This window comes from Acipenser ruthenus, chromosome 8 (assembly GCF_902713425.1).
Source record: "Acipenser ruthenus chromosome 8, fAciRut3.2 maternal haplotype, whole genome shotgun sequence".
Taxonomy (NCBI): domain Eukaryota; kingdom Metazoa; phylum Chordata; class Actinopteri; order Acipenseriformes; family Acipenseridae; genus Acipenser; species Acipenser ruthenus.
This window is the reverse complement of record NC_081196.1, coordinates 25,001,570-25,020,645: the sequence shown is the minus strand read 5'-3', so window position 1 is coordinate 25,020,645 and position 19,076 is coordinate 25,001,570. Positions and strand designations below refer to the sequence as shown.

The 19,076-nt window shown below is 40.8% G+C and overlaps 1 protein-coding gene across 1 annotated transcript in view; it reads left to right on the top strand.

Moving 5' to 3' along the window:
• Window positions 1-9,534, top strand: part of pwp2h (PWP2 small subunit processome component) — a 104,728-nt gene extending 95,194 nt beyond the window's left edge. The window contains exons 20-21 of the mRNA XM_034010878.3: window positions 7,861-7,935; window positions 8,440-9,534. Coding sequence (XP_033866769.3) covers window positions 7,861-7,935; window positions 8,440-8,593 — 229 coding nt within the window. The 3' untranslated portion in view covers window positions 8,594-9,534. The remainder of the gene's footprint in view (window positions 1-7,860; window positions 7,936-8,439) is intronic.
• The last annotated feature ends 9,542 nt before the right edge of the window (window positions 9,535-19,076 follow it).

Sequence of the window (19,076 nt, the reverse complement as noted above, 5' to 3'; positions counted from 1 at the left end):
ACGAAGACAGAATAACTAAAACAGAGGTCGGAGAGCCATTGGCAAACTCAGACCACAACGTGGTCTCATTTGAAGTATTTTTTAAAACCCCAAAAGTAATGACTAAAGCTAAGGTTTACAATTTTAGAAAAGCAAACTATGAAGGTATGAAACGGAGACTAACAGAAGTAGATTGGAGTAAAATAGAGAAAACATCCACAGAAAAAGGATGGCTGTTTTTTAAAAATGTAGTACTAGAGGCGCAAAACAATTACATCCCAAAAGTAGACAAATCTAAATCTAAAACAAAATGGCCAAAATGGTTTAATAGATCAATTAAAAAAATATTCAGCGAAAAAAGGCACTTTACAGAGCGATTAAAAGGGACCAAAAACAAAGTACACAGAAAGAGTACTTGGAACTGCAAACACAAGTAAAAAAGGAAGTTAGAAAGGCCAAGAGAGAGATACAGAAATCAATATTGCTAAGGGGGCTGAAACCAATTCCAAAATGTTTTTCCAATATTATAACAGCAAGAGAACATTCAAAGAGGAGGTTAAATGTCTAGAGACACAAATGGCAAAATCATAGACGAAGAAAAAAAAAAAGCAAATATATTAAATGATTACTTTTCATAGGTTTTTACAAAGGAGGACACGGACAACATGCGCCACATGTCGACCTGTTCTTAAACAAATGCCCTGGGCCTAGGGTTGTCACGATACCAGAATACTGAACTTCGATACGATACCAGTTCAATTTCACGATACTCAATACCTCTTCAATACCATGGCAAAAAAAAACCAAACATTTGAACACACAAAATAAGAGAACATTCCTTTAATAAAGGTAAACAATCTTGACTCTAGGTCAAACGGTGCAGGTGGAGTAAACGTAATTTCCATATTATCACTTTAGAAAATGTTTTGTGTAGGACTATGATTGACTGGCCCTTTAATAGTTCTGCTTGTTTTTGGTAGTGAAATAGAGGATGAAGTTAAACTACAAAGTGGATGATTTTGAGATTTTTATTAAGTGATTCAGGTGAGTGCTCTGTACATTATTGACAGAGAAAAGTTATCAAGTTTTTACTGTTATTATACTTGTGCGTATAACGGTGACTACAGGGGTTTCAGGTAAGTACCACATGTGGAATAAATCAGCACAAACTGGGGGTTCAGAAAATAAAAAATCCATTGTTTGATTTGATACCCAATAAATTTAGGACAGAAATGTAGGGCAGCAGTGTGGAGTAGTGATTAGGGCTCTGGACTCTTGACCGGAGGGTTGTGGGTTCAATCCCAGGTGGGGGACACTGCTGCTGTACCCTTGAGCAAGGTACTTTACCTAGATTGATCCAGGAAAAACCCAACTGTATAAATGGGTAATTGTATGTAAAAATAATGATATCTTATAATAATTGTAAGTCGTCTGCTAAGAAATAAATAATAATAAACAAAAAACTAATGAATGGCAGGATGAAAATAAAATATGCTTTTGAGAAATGAACATTTGTTGTCAATAACTATTTTTTTCAGTGCTCTGAGTAGAAAAAAATGTATTTTACAATCAAACTTCAAGGTCTTGGGTGCATGTCTAAACTGAAATAATTAAAATTGGAACACCAGAACAAAAGTTACAGCCATTTATAACAGAACTATAGAAAATGCAAGAAATGCAAAATAATATATAAAAGTAAAGAAAATGATCAAAAACAAGGGAAACGCAATCTTATTTTATTTTGCAATGTTTTCTTTGCTATCCTGCGCGTCTGCTCCATCCAGTGCTTTCTCACACAGCGTGAGCAGTCAGTCAGATTCTCACCAATGTAGTTGCCCATATTGGGTATAATTAGAAAGCCACAGTCCGTCCCTTTCCAAGAGTGACAGCCATATGCGCCTATGATATACCGCTCTCGTGTACTACGTCGTCGAAGGCTGAGCTCGGGGGCGACCGCAATAAAGCTAGACTAAGCTCAGAGAGCAATCTGTGACGTGTGTTTGATACGTTGACAGATAACTGGAGTCGTTCCCCCCCCCAGGTGAACAGCAGATAGCAAGTGAAGTGGCAGCGCTGTTTTACAGTTGATATCCTGTTCCTGCGTGGTGGCTGAGAGGTGCAAAAATACTTTTTTTCATTCGTTCCCATGACGTGTTTCTTCAAGCCTCTTGTCATACAAACACTGTGCTATTTCAATGTAATTTAAAAAAAAATATATACATATATATTTTGCTTGTTTAAAGAAATGAGCTAACTAGCAAAGCTACCGATCTATTAGCTTAGATAACTTGCTTGCTCGCTGGTTATCTGTAACATTAATGTGAAAGCAGACAAATACTATCTATCACTCCAACGTAGAGCACAACACTGTACACATTAGCGCTAAATTAGCTAGCTTTCTTTATTAATTTCACATTTCCCCCATCATTTTCATTGAGGACATGTATTTTTAACTTACATATGTGATGCAGTCATTCAATAATCTACGCTGTCGCTAACCTGTCTGATTTATTTGAAGAGGTCAGGGTGCCTGTCCGTCAAATGCTTCACTAGATTTGAGGTGCTGCCTCCTTTTGTTGTACCGTCTTAAAGCACCGTTTGCATGTGGGCTTGGGTGGATCTTTTGCTTTGCTCTGCTCATTCGCTTCATAGACAAAATACTTAATCACTTCTGCTGTTCTCTTTTTCTAAGAGCGCGGGCCGCTGGGCTTGTGTGTCTCCCATCTCAACCTTTCACTTCTGAATCCTGGCTATCTCGTTGTCATTGTTTCCACCTGGAGTGTAAAGGGAAGCTTTTTTTTTTTTTTTAGTAATCGACTCCATCTTTTACATGAAGGACGCAAACACGCAATTTTCATTATACAAGTACAGAGCGCTCCGTTATTTTCTGTTTTTCGGTATTACCGAATGCATAATTAATGAAGATCAGAACCGTTTTTGAAATTTGGTATCGCGATAGTATCAAAGTATCGGTACTTTTGACAACCCTACCTGGGCCGGATGAGATCCTCCCAATAGTACTCAAAGAAATGAAAGAAGTTATTTACAAACCGCTAACCAAGATCATGCAACAGTCTCTTGACACAGGGGTGGTACTGACAGACTGGAAAATTGAAAACGTAATACCAATCCACAAAAAGGGAGACAAAACCGAACCAGGTAGCTACAGACCAATAAGCCTGACCTCTATTATATGTAAACTTATGGGAACTATAATAAGATCCAAAATGGAAAATTACCTATATGGTAACAGTATCCTGGGAGACAGCCAGTATGGTTTTAGGAAAGGGAGATTGTGTCTTATTTAGATTTCCAGAAAGCTTTTGACAAAGTCCCGCATAAAAGATTAATTCTCAAACTGAACAGAGTAGGGATTCAAGGAAATGCATGCACATGGATTAGGGAGTGGTTAACATGTAGAAAACAGAAAGTACTGATTAGAGGAGAAACCTCAAAATGGAGTGAGGTAACCAGTGGTGTACCACAGGGATCAGTATTAGGTCCTAGAACATAAAAACATAAGAAAGTTTACAAACGAGAGGAGGCCATTCAGCCCATCTTGCTCATTTGGTTGTTAGTAGCTTAATGATCCCAGAATCTCATCAAGCAGCTTCTTGAAGGATGCCAGGGTGTCAGCTTCAACAACATTACTGGGGAGTTGGTTCCAGACCCTCACAATTCTCTGTGTAAAAAAAAAGTGCCTCACCTAGAATATTGTGTTCAGTTCTGGTCACCTCATTACAAAAAGGATATTGCTTCTCTAGAAAGAGTGCAAAGAAGAGCAACCAGAATTATACCGGGTTTAAAAGGCATGTTGTATGCAGACAGGCTAAAAGAATTGAATCTATTCAGTCTTGAACAAAGAAGACTACGCGGTGATCTGATTCAAGCATTCAAAATCCTAAAAGGTATAGACAATGTCGACCCGGGGGACTTTTTTCACCTGAAAAGAGAAAGAAGGACCAGAGGTCACACATGGAGATTAGATAAAGGGGCATTCAGAACAGAATATAAGAGAATTGTGAGGGTCTGGAACCAACTCCCCAGTTATGTTGTTGAAGCTGACACTCTGGGATCCTTCAAGAAGCTGCTTGATGAGATTCTGGGATCAATAAACTACTAACAACCAAACGAGTAAGATGGGCTGAATGGCCTCCTCTCATTTGTAAACTTTCTTATGTTCTTAAATACTCGTTTACCTTCTATCACTGACTGACACGGTTTTTATTATTTATTTACTTACTTGTGAAAAGCTTGAACTGTTAGCTACGATCAGCCGTTCGGTGTGCATTCTGGGAGCTGTAGTTTAAACTGGAGAGTGTTCCTAAGTGACTGTATTGTTACAAGTCCAGTCAGAACTACACAAAAATGGTTACCAAATTGTACAACTGCGCATGCGTAGCATTCGTTTTTTTATATATTAAAATACATATGTTTAAAGCTCCCCACCCACAAAAGGCACTAAAGACTACTTAGATGCGGTAACTTGCCAAATGGGAGTAGTAACTGTCCAGTAGTTTTTTTTACCTACAGGCGAATAATAAAGAACGCTCTCCCAGCACCAAACTTACACAAAAGACCACCCGTTTTAAAAAAGTGCTGTAGCTCAAAAACCACTGGACAGAATAACACAAAACTTGTAGAAAAAATTCAGCCTACCAATCAGACCTGAAATCCAAAATGGCAGGCAGATTGATTGAACTTAACCCCACTTTTGAAGCTGCACAAAATAGGGGCTTATAATGGAAGGAACATTACAACCATAACTATGGCAGGACTACTATACACACATACATACACACACACACACACATTAGGTAATGGTTACATTTCAAGTGCGAAATGTAACCATTACCTAATGGGTGTTGACCTCCTAAAGACCCAAAACCTGAATATTATTTGCCAATTATCATATTTACATAATTTATGCAGTAATTTATTTACGCTGTAATAGTTTTTTTTAAATGAATTATGCTTAAATTGTGCACTACAGCCTGTTTGTTACATCCCACTGCAGTCTTGTGCCCTGTGTGAAGCCGGCAGTTTGAGTCGCCCCTTCCCAGGGAGCAAGCAGCGTAAGTTAGCTGACTTTGTGCTCTCTCCCTAGGCTGCCATAGCTTTGGCTGGAGTAATTTTATCCTTTTTTTGTCTTTGGCTAAAATTGAGACAGTTTGTATATTTTAAGTAATTGTGATAACTGTATTTTGTTGAGAAAAAATCATCTTTTTTCTCATTCTGTTTTTCTGTTTTTCACATAGACTAAGCGCTATCCTGTCAGTAATGTGGCGCTACAGCACACGCGTAGCAACAGCTGCTGGGTTCAGCAACGCTACGCAGGACCAAGATACTTGCTTCAGTTGTGGTTGCTTGCAATATCTCCCACAGTATCTTGATGCTGTTTTGGTGGCTGTTACTTAATTTAACAAGCAGGCTTCCCTCAGTCTCGTGAGTGGTTTTTGCTAGTGGCTTATACACAGGTGGACGTCACTGTACATTGCTACCTGCGGTAGCTGCAAACCGTTGGAACCATAGCGTATGGTAGCGAGGTCACTGAACCGGTGGCATACAGACCTGGTACCGTCCCCATACCGACCTGGTTTCTACCCGGTCCTATTATTATTTGTTTATTTAGCAGATGCCTTTATCCAAGGCGACTTACAGAGACTAGGGTGTGTGAACTATGCATCAGCTGCAGTCACTTACAATTACGTCTCACCCGAAAGACGGAGCACAAGGAGGTTAAGTGACTTGCTCAGGGTCACACAATGAGTCGGTGGCTGAGGTGGGATTCAAACTGGGGACCTCCTGGTTACAAGCCCTTTTCCTTACCCATGCTCACGCCCCCGGTCTGGTACAAAACCGGTCTTGTTTGGGTCTTGACCTGCCCAGTTGCTATCTATAAATAGATTAAGGCAGCTCCTGTACATCTCCTGTACAGGAGCTGCTTCACCTAGACCTAAGAGACATGCAAAGCCAGTCTGCCTGTTGAGGACAAGCACGGCAGATGCTCTTCCTGCCTGGGGCCAGAGCAAGCCAAGGGAGACTGGACAACGCACCCAAGGTATTAGCTCACACGGGAACTGTCTTCATGGTGTTACTCATCTTCCACTGCCTCTCCTTCTCCTCCCAGAGGAACAAGAGTCGCTGTTCCAAGCGGACTCGGAACAGATGGAAAAGTTCTAGGCAGCTGTTTCCCACCAAGGAATGGTGCTTGCAGAATTACTGTGTGAATGTTTGGCGCCGCCTGTCCTCTTGGGGCCTGTAACAGGGAAGATCTGGACTGACTGTCTGGCACATCCGTATTACTGCAGGTAGAGGGCAGCAGTCTCGTGGGACCCGCCTGTCGGTCATGGCGATGACACGGAGAGGTGGGGAAGAGGGTGTGTGTGCTTTCCCTCTCTCTGAGTGGCTGAGGGGCGGGCCTTGGGAGACCTGCTCGGCTTATAAGAACTGGCTTGGTTGTGCACTCGGGTGGCCGTGTTGGGGGAAACACAGTGTCGCTGGCAGAAGAGGCCAGAGTGAAACAAGGAGCAGGTGAGCCCGGCTGAGGGGGCAGCCTTTCATATAAAATAAAAAAAAAACTAATTTTCACAAAGCAATATAAATAAATAAGTACCCGAGGGGACGTGGGTAGAGGTACGGGGAACCCTGGCCAACCCTAGTGTATAGGCACAACTGAGTGTAGGACGGAGACCCGTGCTGACTGGCTTAGCGGCAGTGGAGGCACTGCATAAGCAGCACTTTTGTTTGTAGTTTTATTACTGTGTTTTATTTTCCCTTTTTCTTTCGCCTTCTGTTTTCATTATTATTTTTGAGCACTTGAAGGTGCACGGATTGGGATACCTGTGTTGGTAACCCCGTGGTCCTGGTTTACTGTCGGCAGTATCCAGACCATGGACAACAGCGCCCTCTGCGGGCTAAACTAAATTAAAAAAAAATAAGTAAAATAAATAAATCTGGGCACCTGTGCGGTGTTTGCAAATAAAATGTTCTGTCTCCCGTGTCAGTGAATACCCCCACCCTTCCACAGGGCCCCAAGCGCAGATTGTCAACAGGAGGACATGCTGTCCATCGCCACCTCTGATGAGGTTGGCGAATAGGAGCTGGTGTTTCATGGAGTCAGACAGCACGTCCCCTGCAGTTAAGCTCTCCCTGTCGGCAGAACTTCTAACGCAGATCAAGAGGGCCACTGCAGTCTTGCAAGTGCCTTGACTTACAGAAGGCAAAACAAGGGACTGTGAGCCTGCCATTTTCCCATCCCATCTCCTCCCCTCCCCCCCCCCCCCCCCCCCCCCCCCCCCCGATTTTTGTTTTGAAATCCAGTCATCTTGGGCTCATCTGGCTACAGCTCCTGCTGTTTCACACCCTATATAGGGAGCATGATGCGGAGAAGCTTGGCCTGGCCCATTTCCCCCTGGTGGAAGCTTCAGTTGCCACTTTGGTACAGGAGCTCTTGTCCAAGGATGCTATCTGCCCCAAAAAGCAGTGCCTGCAGCAGAGCAATATCAAAGAAATATGGCATACCAAAATCAACAAATCACAGCAGTAATCAAGAAGTACCACAGATAAATTTCCACTAAAACACCTGAAAGAAGTGGACATCCAAAGGAGGTTACGGGTAAAGCAGGTAGAGGAGAAAAGATTAACAGCCAAGGACTTAAATAAAGATGTATAAGCATAAGGCATAATAGTGCACGAAAGAGCTGTAGAAAGGCACCTGAACACAGAAGAGTTGTATGCAAGTAGACTTCTCTGCAAACCACTTCTAAAGAAAATTCATAAAACAAACTGTCTTAACTATGAACAGGAATCTGAATCATTCTTCAACAAAATTCTCTGGTCTGATGAGGCTAAAATAGAACTTGTTTGTTGTTTTCACAGGTCAAGCACAATATTACCCATGATCCAGTCCCTCCAAAAGAGCATTCAGCGGCATTTGGAAGATATTTCTAAACTGTAAGTACAAAAAATATTTTAGTTTTACAGAAAATACATGACCAAGTTAAAGTTGAGAAACACAATCTCTATAAAAGTTATTCCTGGTGACATTTGCTGCAGCAAAAATCACAGAAAACAACAATCATGTTAAGGAAAAGTTTTTTGTTGTTTATATATACATATTTTTTCTTTGCTATCCTGGAGTAATCTGGCAGTCAGTTTCCTTATAGTTACCATTTAGTAAAACAATAAAAAGTAAAATTCAGGAGAAATGATAATCTATTCGGGTGAGAAATAATAAATTCATAAAAATAAAAATAAACACACACACACAACGTGGCTTACTTTTGATACAGCTAAAATAATGTGTCCCCCCACTTCAATTTTAGAACAGAGTGCCTTATCACCACCCCAGGCATGGTACAGTATATATCATGGGAACCGCATGGCCCGTCGTGGTTTATACCTTACATATAATTCTAATAACTAACAATTTTGTTCTGTTCTTGTTTAACCCTGAAGCTGTGACTGGAATCGCTACAATATCAGGTACGCTCTAGCAATGTCTAAGCAGAGAGGCACGAAGAGGTCAGCTGAAAAACCTGTCAGTGAGGATGAGGAATCAGATGAAGCAGCCAACGAACAATCTACAGAAGAGATTGGCATGCAGATATAAGGACATTCATCCTTCATCGCTTGCAGTCTGTTTTTACCAGTCCTTTTGATTACAATAAATGCCTGATAGTGCCTTTGTGGAGGCTGCTGCTTTTTAAGTTAGGAAGTACTTTCCCAAAGGAAACTGTGATGCAACATATCATTTCTAACAAGGTCTGTCTTTACACCTGCTTGGCATTAAGCCACAGTGGCTTTAAATGAAGACACAACACCCATAACCAGAGCACCTGATTTGTAAAGCTAGAGGAGACTCCTAGGCAATTTCAGTGTGTTCATTTTCTTCCTTTGTATGTACTGTACTTCAGATTCTGTATTAAGGAAGACATCAATTTCATACAAACATGAAAACAGGTTTTTACTATAAAATTGTGCTTTATTTTACTTGTCTGGCTATTTAGACATGTTTCCTATTTTAGGCGTTAGCAGGGGAGCTTAAGCAAACCATAACACTGAAGGCTTCAACCTGCAGTTTTCTTTGGTTTATGCTCTCATTATACAGTTCTATTGATCAAAACTGTACAAGTTAATTTCTTGATTGTTTTTCTATTTTTGTATTCATATCAAATTCCATATTAATAATGCTTTTTTATGAAATTTGTATGCAATGCAAATGTGTGTGTTCTATTGTTCCTGTGATTTTTATTATGGATCAGAACTCAAAATGGCACTCAATATTTTTCCATAATTATCCCTAATGACTAGGGCTGCATTTTTTTTTCACTGTAAAACTTGCTTATTTCACTGTCAAAAAAAAATAGGTATTTCAATATATTTCACGATTAAAAAATGTTTTAACAAATGTTCCTACATTTTGAAATGCTTACCTGAAAAACTGTAAATGCTAAATTGTAGAATATTTTGTCTGCCCATAAAGATCTTTTATTTAGCATTAGTGAATTATCAAACAAAATAAAAACATAAATAAATGTAAAAATAAACAAACACATGAAGTGGTCCCTTCTTGTACTGGGCAGAGTTATCTTTGTGTTTCTGAACTTTGATGCAGCTGTTGTCTTTTTTGTTGGAAAACATTTTAAAGTATATTTACACTAGGGATGGGAATTTCGAATAGTTTCTAATTCAAATACACAGGGGCCAACAATTACCCAAACTCTTGTCCCGGCTCTCAAGGCAAATACGTATGTGTATTAAAGCAGACCGCTAATAGTGTAAAAAGGTCTTTTCATACCAAGCGCATCACATCAAAGCGCCAGCGTCCGGTGTATTTTGACAGCAAGTTGTTTTCATACCAAAGGCGTCAGTCAATCTGAAGCCCTGTCATTGAAATCAACATTTACAGTGCCTTGCGAAAGTATTCGGCCCCCTTGAACTTTGCGACCTTTTGCCACATTTCAGGCTTCAAACATAAAGATATGAAACTGTAATTTTTTGTGAAGAATCAACAACAAGTGGGACACAATCATGAAGTGGAACGAAATTTATTGGATATTTCAAACTTTTTTAACAAATAAAAAACTGAAAAATTGGGCGTGCAAAATTATTCAGCCCCCTTAAGTTAATACTTTGTAGCGCCACCTTTTGCTGCGATTACAGCTGTAAATCGCTTGGGGTATGTCTCTATCAGTTTTGCACATCGAGAGACTGAAATTTTTGCCCATTCCTCCTTGCAAAACAGCTCGAGCTCAGTGAGGTTGGATGGAGAGCATTTGTGAACAGCAGTTTTCAGTTCTTGCCACAGATTCTCGATTGGATTCAGGTCTGGACTTTGACTTGGCCATTCTAACACCTGGATATGTTTATTTGTGAACCATTCCATTGTAGATTTTGCTTTATGTTTTGGATCATTGTCTTGTTGGAAGACAAATCTCCGTCCCAGTCTCAGGTCTTTTGCAGACTCCATCAGGTTTTCTTCCAGAATGGTCCTGTATTTGGCTCCATCCATCTTCCCATCAATTTTAACCATCTTCCCTGTCCCTGCTGAAGAAAAGCAGGCCCAAACCATGATGCTGCCACCACCATGTTTGACAGTGGGGATGGTGTGTTCAGGGTGATGAGCTGTGTTGCTTTTACGCCAAACATAACGTTTTGCATTGTTGCCAAAAAGTTCGAATTTGGTTTCATCTGACCAGAGCACCTTCTTCCACATGTTTGGTGTGTCTCCCAGGTGGCTTGTGGCAAACTGTAAACGACACTTTTTATGGATATCTTTAAGAAATGGCTTTCTTCTTGCCACTCTTCCATAAAGGCCAGATTTGTGCAGTATACGACTGATTGTTGTCCTATGGACAGAGTCTCCCACCTCAGCTGTAGATCTCTGCAGTTCATCCAGAGTGATCATGGGCCTCTTGGCTGCATCTCTGATCAGTCTTCTCCTTGTATGAGCTGAAAGTTTAGAGGGACAGCCAGGTCTTGGTAGATTTGCAGTGGTCTGATACTCCTTCCATTTCAATATCATCGCTTGCACAGTGCTCCTTGGGATGTTTAAAGCTTGGGAAATCTTTTTGTATCCAAATCCGGCTTTAAACTTCACAACAGTATCTCGGACCTGCCTGGTGTGTTCCTTGTTCTTCATGATGCTCTCTGCGCTTTAAACGGACCTCTGAGACTATCACAGTGCAGGTGCATTTATACGGAGACTTGATTACACACAGGTGGATTCTATTTATCATCATTAGTCATTTAGGTCAACATTGGATCATTCAGAGATCCTCACTGAACTTCTGGAGAGAGTTTGCTGCACTGAAAGTAAATGGGCTGAATAATTTTGCACGCACAATTTTTCAGTTTTTTATTTGTTAAAAAAGTTTGAAATATCCAATAAATTTCGTTCCACTTCAAGATTGTGTCCCACTTGTTGTTGATTCTTCACAAAAAATTACAGTTTCATATCTTTATGTTTGAAGCCTGAAATGTGGCAAAAGGTTGTAAAGTTCAAGGGGGCCGAATACTTTCGTAAGGCACTGTACCTTACAAAGTACAGAATTATATTTGTGTCTTTTGCAGAAAAAATTCAATAAAAATGGGAAAATGTTATGAATATTTTAGTATACATATTTTGTTAGTCTGCTGTTTCGAGTGGTGTCTTTGCCACACTGACTGCAGTCTCTTTACTGTACTTCACTGAAAGTGATAAACAGACCATGATGATTGTCTTTATAATTAATTATAAACTTTTTGAACACTTGCTTTCTACCTGCTACGTCGGCTGTTGAAATTCTGAACACAGGTCATATGTTACTGTAATCTCCCGGTTGTGATCTTCATGTACATACAGCGTTTGCTAAATTATTTTTAAAACAGAAAAGTGGGCTTGCACCTTTAAAAATTATTACTACTTGAATCTATTTCATTATAACATTTTTAGACGATGAAAAAAAAACAGCAAATATATTAAATGATTACTTTTCACAATTTTTTACAAAGGTGGACACGGCCAACATGCCCCACATGTCGACCTGTTCCTATTCAGTTTTAAATAACTTTAGCATAACAGAGGCAGAAGTGTTAAAGGGACTAGGAGCTCTTAAAATAAACAAATCCCCTGGGCCAGATGAGATCCTCCCAACAGTACTCAAAGAAATGAAAGAAGTTATTTACAAACCGCTAACCAAGATCATGCAACAGTCTCTTGACACAGGGGTTGTACCGACAGACTGGAAAATAGCAAACGTAATACCGATCCACAAAAAGGGAGACAAAACCGAACCAGGTAACTACAGACCAATAAGCCTGACTTCTATTATATGTAAACTTATGGAAACTATAATAAGATCCAAAATGGAAAATTACCTATATGGTAACAATATCCTGGGAGACAGCCAGCATAGTTTTAGGAAAGGGAGATCATGTCTAACTAACCTACTTGACTTTTTTAAGGATGCAACATTGAAAATGGATAACTGCAAAGCATACGACATGGTTTATTTAGATTTCCAGAAAGAGTCCCGCATGAAAGATTAATTCTCAAACTGAACACAGTAGGGATTCAAGGAAATGCATGCACATGGATTAGGGAGTGGTAAACAGGTAGAAAACAGAAAGTACTGATTAGAGGAGAAACCTCAAAATGGAGTGAGGTAACCAGTGGTGTACCACAGGAATCAGTATTAGGTCCTCTGCTATTCCTAATCTACATTAATGATTTAGATTCTGGTATAGTAAGCAAACTTGTTAAATTTGCAGATGACACAAAAATAGGAGGCGTGGCAAACACTGTTGCAGCAGCAAAGGTCATTCAAAATTATCTAGACAGCATTCAGAATTGGGCAGACACATGGCAAATGAAATTTAATAGAGAAAAGTGTAAAGTATTGCATGCGGGCAATAAAAATGTGCATTACAAATATCATATGGGAGATAGTGAAATTGAAGAAGGGAACTATGAAAAAGACCTAGGAGTTTATGTTGACTCAGAAATGTCTTCATCTAGACAATGTGGGGAAGCTATAAAAAAGGTTAACAAGATGCTCGGATATATTGTGAGAAGTGTTGAATTTAAATCAAGGGAAGTAATGTTAAAACTCTACAATGCATTAGTAAGACCTCACCTAGAATATTGTGTTCAGTTCTGGTCACCTCGTTACAAAAAGGATATGGCTGCTCTAGAAAGAGTGCAAAGAAGAGCAACCAGAATTATCCCGGGTTTAAAAGGCATGTCGTATGCAGACAGGCTAAAAGAATTGAATCTATTCAGTCTTGAACAAAGAAGACTACGCGGCGATCTGATTCAAACATTCAAAATCCTAAAAGGTATAGACAATGTCAACCCAGGGGACTTCTTTGACCTGAAAAAAGAAACAAGGACCAGGGGTCACAAATGGAGATTAGATAAAGGGGCATTCAGAACAGAAATTGGGAGGCACTTTTTTACACCAGGAATTGTGAGGGTCTGGAACCAACTCCCCAGTAATGTTGTTGAAGCTGACACCCTGGGATCCTTCAAGAAGCTGCTTGATGAGATTCTGGGATCAATAAGCTACTAACAACCAAACGAGCAAGATGGGCTGAATGGCCTCCTCTCGTTTGTAAACTTTCTTATGTTCTTATGTTCTTATGTTCTAATGTCAATATACAAAGATATAATTTACCATCATATTACTGCTTTATTAAGGACATAGTCACTTCCAAAATTATTGGCACCCTTGATAAAGATGAGCAAAAAAGGCTGTATAAAATAAATAATACCAGTACTGAGCTATATTGTAATTTTCCAACATGTGGAATATATTTGACTTTATTAATGATTCAATGGAATCAACCAAAATTACACACTTCTCAAATTATAAATGTATTTTGTCACAATTATTGGCACTCTTGTTTTCAGTACTTTGTGCACCCTCCCCTTGCAAGGATAATGGCACTGAGTCTTTTCTATAATGTTTAATGAGATTGGAGAACACATTGGGAGGGATCTTAGACCATTCCTCCATACAGAATCTTTCCAGATCCTTGATATCCTTCGGTCTGCGCTTATGGACTGCCCTCTTCAATTGAAACCACAGGTTTTCAATGGGGTTCAAATCCGGAGACTGAGATGGCCATTGCAAAATGTTGATTTTGTGGTCAATTAACCATTCACTGTGGATTTTGATGTGTGCTTGGGGTCATTGTCTTGCTGGAAGATCCACTTGCGGCCAAGTTTCAGCCTCCTGGCAGAGGCAACTAGGTTTTTGGCTAAAATATCCTGGTACTGGGTAAAGTTCATGATGCCGTTGATAAGGGCCCCAGGACTAGTGGCAGCAAAACAGCCCCATAACATCAACGATCCACCACCATATTTTACAGTAGGTATGAGGTTCTTTTCTGCACACGCATCCTTCTTTCGACGCCAAACCCACCACTGGTGTGCGTGGCCAAAGAGCTCTATTTTCGTCTCATCTGACCATAGCACCCGGTTCCAATTGAAGTGCCAATGCCGTTTAGCAAACTCCAGGTGCTTACGTTTGTTGGTTGCTCTCAATAAAGGCTTTTTTCTGGCAACCCTTCCAAATAGCCTATTGGCATGGAGGTGGCGTCTAATTGTAGATTTGGAGACTTGGTGACCCCAAGATGCAACCAAGTTCTGTAATTCTCCAATTGTGGCCCTTTGATTTCCCTTTGCCTCCCGAACCATCTGCCTAACTGTGCGTGGGGGCAAGATACACTTGCGTCCTCTACCAGGCAAGTTTTAACTTCTTAATTATTGCCCTAATAGTGGTAAGTGGTATATTTAGTTTTTTAGCTATTGTTTTGTACCCATTGCCTGATTTATGAAGGTCAACAACCATTTGTCTCTTTTCATTTGTGAGTTCTTTGCCTTTCCCCATGGTGCTGGATGACAAATGGATTTCATATGCATGTTACCTCATTTTTATACCCCAGTGAAACAGGAAGCCATGGAAGGCCACAATACAGTTCCTTAAGACTGAAATGAGCTTAAAGAAGTAGAATGTTAATGCAGATTTAATTTTGTTTGATTTTATTTATAAGAATCTTTACAGGTGCCAATAATTCTTATAATTCTTTTTGAGAAAAGTTCTGTCTTGTTTGGCATCAGTTTCCCAGACTTGTAGATAAAACAGCAGCTTTATTTACATATCCAGTCTCGCTGTAAGATGTCCCGATGGATACCCAGATATGCGATCGAATTGTCTAACTTTTTGATTTGTGATCTGATGTGTTCAGGTCAAAAATGCCATTCACAATCTTTCCAGGACTCGTTGGTATCACTCAGTAAGACTGAGATGAACTTAAAGAAGTAGAATGTTAATGCAGATTTAATTTTGTTTGATTTGATTAATAAGAATCTTTAGGGGTGCCAATAATTCTGAAACCTATCTTTTTGAGAAAACATTTTATTACTTGTTAATAAAAAACTTTTTCTCTGAGAAATTGTATTAGAATAAAAGAATATGGTTTTCCCATATATTTGCGCATAAAATATAGCTCATTATCTGTGTTGTTTATTTTATACAGCCTTTTTTGCTCATCTTTATCAAGGGTGCCAATAATATTGGAGGTGACTGTATATACTGTGTGTGTCATAAATAAAGCAGTCATTTTAAGCAGCACACAGATACATCACTTTCTTAAAGTAACAGTGTTTAGTATTCAGTCTTGTGCTCGTAATTTGCAGTTGTAATCTCTACCTTGGTAGACTTACGTAGTACACTTTAATTTTAAATTCCTATCGCATATTTTTCATTTAACATTACGCAGTGCTTAATTTGTGCCGGGCTTGCCGGAGCTCAGCCCCAGAACCTCTGGGCATGCAGAGATATATTCCTGGTACCTCTAGTTAAAAATCTCATAAAATGCTTTCTTTTTAAATTCTCAACACAGTTGTATCAAGTCAGCAAGTTATTGCGTGCGCGCTAAAGAGAGACAGTCCGCTGCCTGTATTCTACTTTAAATTACTTACGTTACGATTTCAGCTTGAGTGCCTTTAAGTAAGATGACACTGGCTGCAACTCTATTGTTGTTTTTTTATACACAAATAAGCTTACTTGATTTGAAAAACGTCAAGAACGACACAAGCAACTTCTTAAGGGGCGTTCACACCAGACGCGGCACTAACAATGGTTTTCAATGAAGGCGGTCGCGCGCAAGAGATAAAATATTTTCAATTTTTGCCGCGCCGCGTCGTGACGTAACCTACCAACAGCCAATCAGGGAAGAGTAGGAGGTTCCTTTGCGAGGAAGAAATAAAAAAAAAAAATGGAGGAAAAGCTGTTCATTAATTTCAGATTTCCCGGCGTTGTATAATACAATAATTAATAGTTTCAGGGATATTAATAAAAAAGCTGCAGCATGGAGGTCTGTGGGTGTACAAATGGGATTACCGAGTGAATATTAAATATACATAATTACGTAAATGAGATAATATAGATTTTTTGTGCTCCATATTGAAAATAACTATGCACCTGCTACTATAACGTAAGCATTTTTTTTTTGGATAAATTAACTGCAGTCAAACTTTTAAAAGATAAAGCAAAACGTTTTATTTGGTGTACATGTGTTATATTTTAACAGTGTTTAACAAAATTAATAAAAATGTATATTGTATTTTTAACTTGGGGAAACCATGGGATTATTATAAATCTAAATTAATTAATTTGGAAGAAATTCATTTTATTGTACCTCATATAAAGTTTTTGGCGACAAGAGATTTCGACAGTAGCTGGCACAGTTTTAATAAAGTACAGTATTGTGATAGAGAGAGAAAGGATTGATGTTGTAAATCTCCCTCCCGATTAGAAAGGGCGCTGTGTAAGGGGGAAGGTATGCTGCCTCCTAGATCCGCCACCTCGGTGGTAGGTGGAAACCGGAAGGTGACCATATTAGGAGGGGCGCGTAGCTGCAAGTACTCAGGACGATTCCATTGCAGTCAGCTGCGGGGCAGCCCTCTATTGGAGAAACCATGGCGATGCGTTGACTGCAGGGAGGAGTTTGCTGGGTACAAAGGGGAAGCAGCTACGTCAGTTCCTCCTCTTGCGCTGAGAAACTGAGCCACCAGCCGGAGCTCTGTGTTCGAATTACGTGTTGTTTGTTGTGTTTTTCAGAGGCGGAGTAGGAGCGCAACAGAGCCAGTTCCAGATCACAGAGCACTACCTTCCCTTCACCAACATAAATTCCTATCGCATATTTTTCATTTAACATTACGCAGTGCTTAATTTGTGCCGGGCTTGCCGGAGCACAGCCCCAGAACCTCTGGGCATGCAGAGATATATTCCCGGTACCTCCAGTTAAAAATCTCATAAAATGCTTTCTTTTTAAATTCTCAACACAGTTGTATCAAGTCTGCAAGTTATTGCGTGCGCGCTAAAGAGAGACAGTCCGCTGCCTGTATTCTACTTTAAATTACTTTGCGATTTCAGCTTGAGTGCCTTTAAGTAAGATGACACTGGCTACAACTCTATTGTTGTTTTATAAGAGTCGCCTGATGCCAAAAACCTGCAATGGTGGCTGTAACTGGTGGCTCCACAGGCGATGCGGAGCAGCAGGCAACCCCAGGCGATGCGGAGCAGCAGCCAACCCTCTGCCGCTGGAGACGGCAGCAATGGTTCCTCTCCCTCTGGCGTTGGAGACGGCAGCAATGGCTCCTCTCCCTCTGGCACTGGAGACGGCAGCAATGGTTCCTCTCCCTCTGGCGTTGGAGACGGCAGCAATGGCTCCTCTCCCTCTGGCGTTGGAGATGGCAGTGATGGCTCCTCTCCCTCTGGCGTTGGAGATGGCAGTGATGGCTCCTCTCCCTCTGGCGTTGGAGATGGCAGCGATGGCTCCTCTCCCTCTGGCGTTGGAGATGGCAGTGATGGCTCCTCTCCCTCTGGCGCTGGAGATGACAGCGGTGGGGCTTTTCCCGATGGAGCTGGAGATAGCGGGAGCCCTGCCATATCTGCAGCCAGGTAGCGGATTACCATGTCTGCAACGTCCGTGGGACACTGGGTGGTGTTGCTTTTCCCAGGCTTCCCATCGCTCTCCATCTCTGGCCCACAGGAGGTTGCTCACATCAGGGAGGGCCTCTTCAGCATTCCTCCCAGGCTCCACCAGCCAGCCCCAGATTCCCTCAGAGGAGAGTGGTTTTGTCTGCCTCTGAGCTATCAGGACCTCTCCCATCTCCTGCCATGCATGGCTCTGGCTGAGTGGAAGATACCTGACCTCGCCACACAGGAAGCACCGCCCTTCCTCATCCAGACAGGCCAGGCAAACATCCGGCATGGTAGACGCGACAGGACCTGTGACCGGCCTCGCGCTGTTGTTGATGCGCCTCCTGCTGCTGTTGCTGCTTTCTCCTGCTGCTGCTCCCCACCAAAACAAAACAAAAAAACACTTTTTGAAAAAAAATCCCTGCAGTATTCCTGGCCTGACGCTTGGTGGCGCTGTCCTCCCGCTTCTGGACACCAACTGTGACCGAATTTATAAAATGATAAAACAAACAAAAGATTTAAACAAACAACAAACAAAAGGCGCGTTGGCCAAACAAATAAACAAATATGTATTGTGCTGGTGTAAACCAGCACGCTTAGCAGTTGTTTTTAATACAGTAATCCATCACATATCCACCTGCCGTGGGACCAGAGTAAGGGCAGATATGTAAAAAGGTGGATAAATGAATCCTGTTTTAAATACCATGTAACAGGGCGAGGTGCCCTGTACATTGTTTTGTTTATTTATTTTTAGAATGGGGGCCCCTGTGTTATTTTGTATCATTGGTTTAGTATTATGGTTTAGTAATGTTTTGTATTTTAAATGACGGCGAGCGCCACAGGGTTTGCTGTTGTTTTGTTTTGTTCGTGACGGCGTAGCCAAATGTTTTTGTTTAGTAGCGTGGATGGGAAGCCCCATTTAAAAACTCGTGCAGAAGGTGGCCATCTCCCGAATTAATTATGTGATTTAATTTGTTGCTAATCGGGAGATGGTCACCTGTTATAAAAGCCTGCAGCTCTCAGCACTCGGTGTGGGAGTTCAGAGGAGGAACGAGTGAGCAAAGAATCAAAGAGCTAAAACGAAAGTAAACTTACCGTAGGTTCAGTGAAGGCGATTGC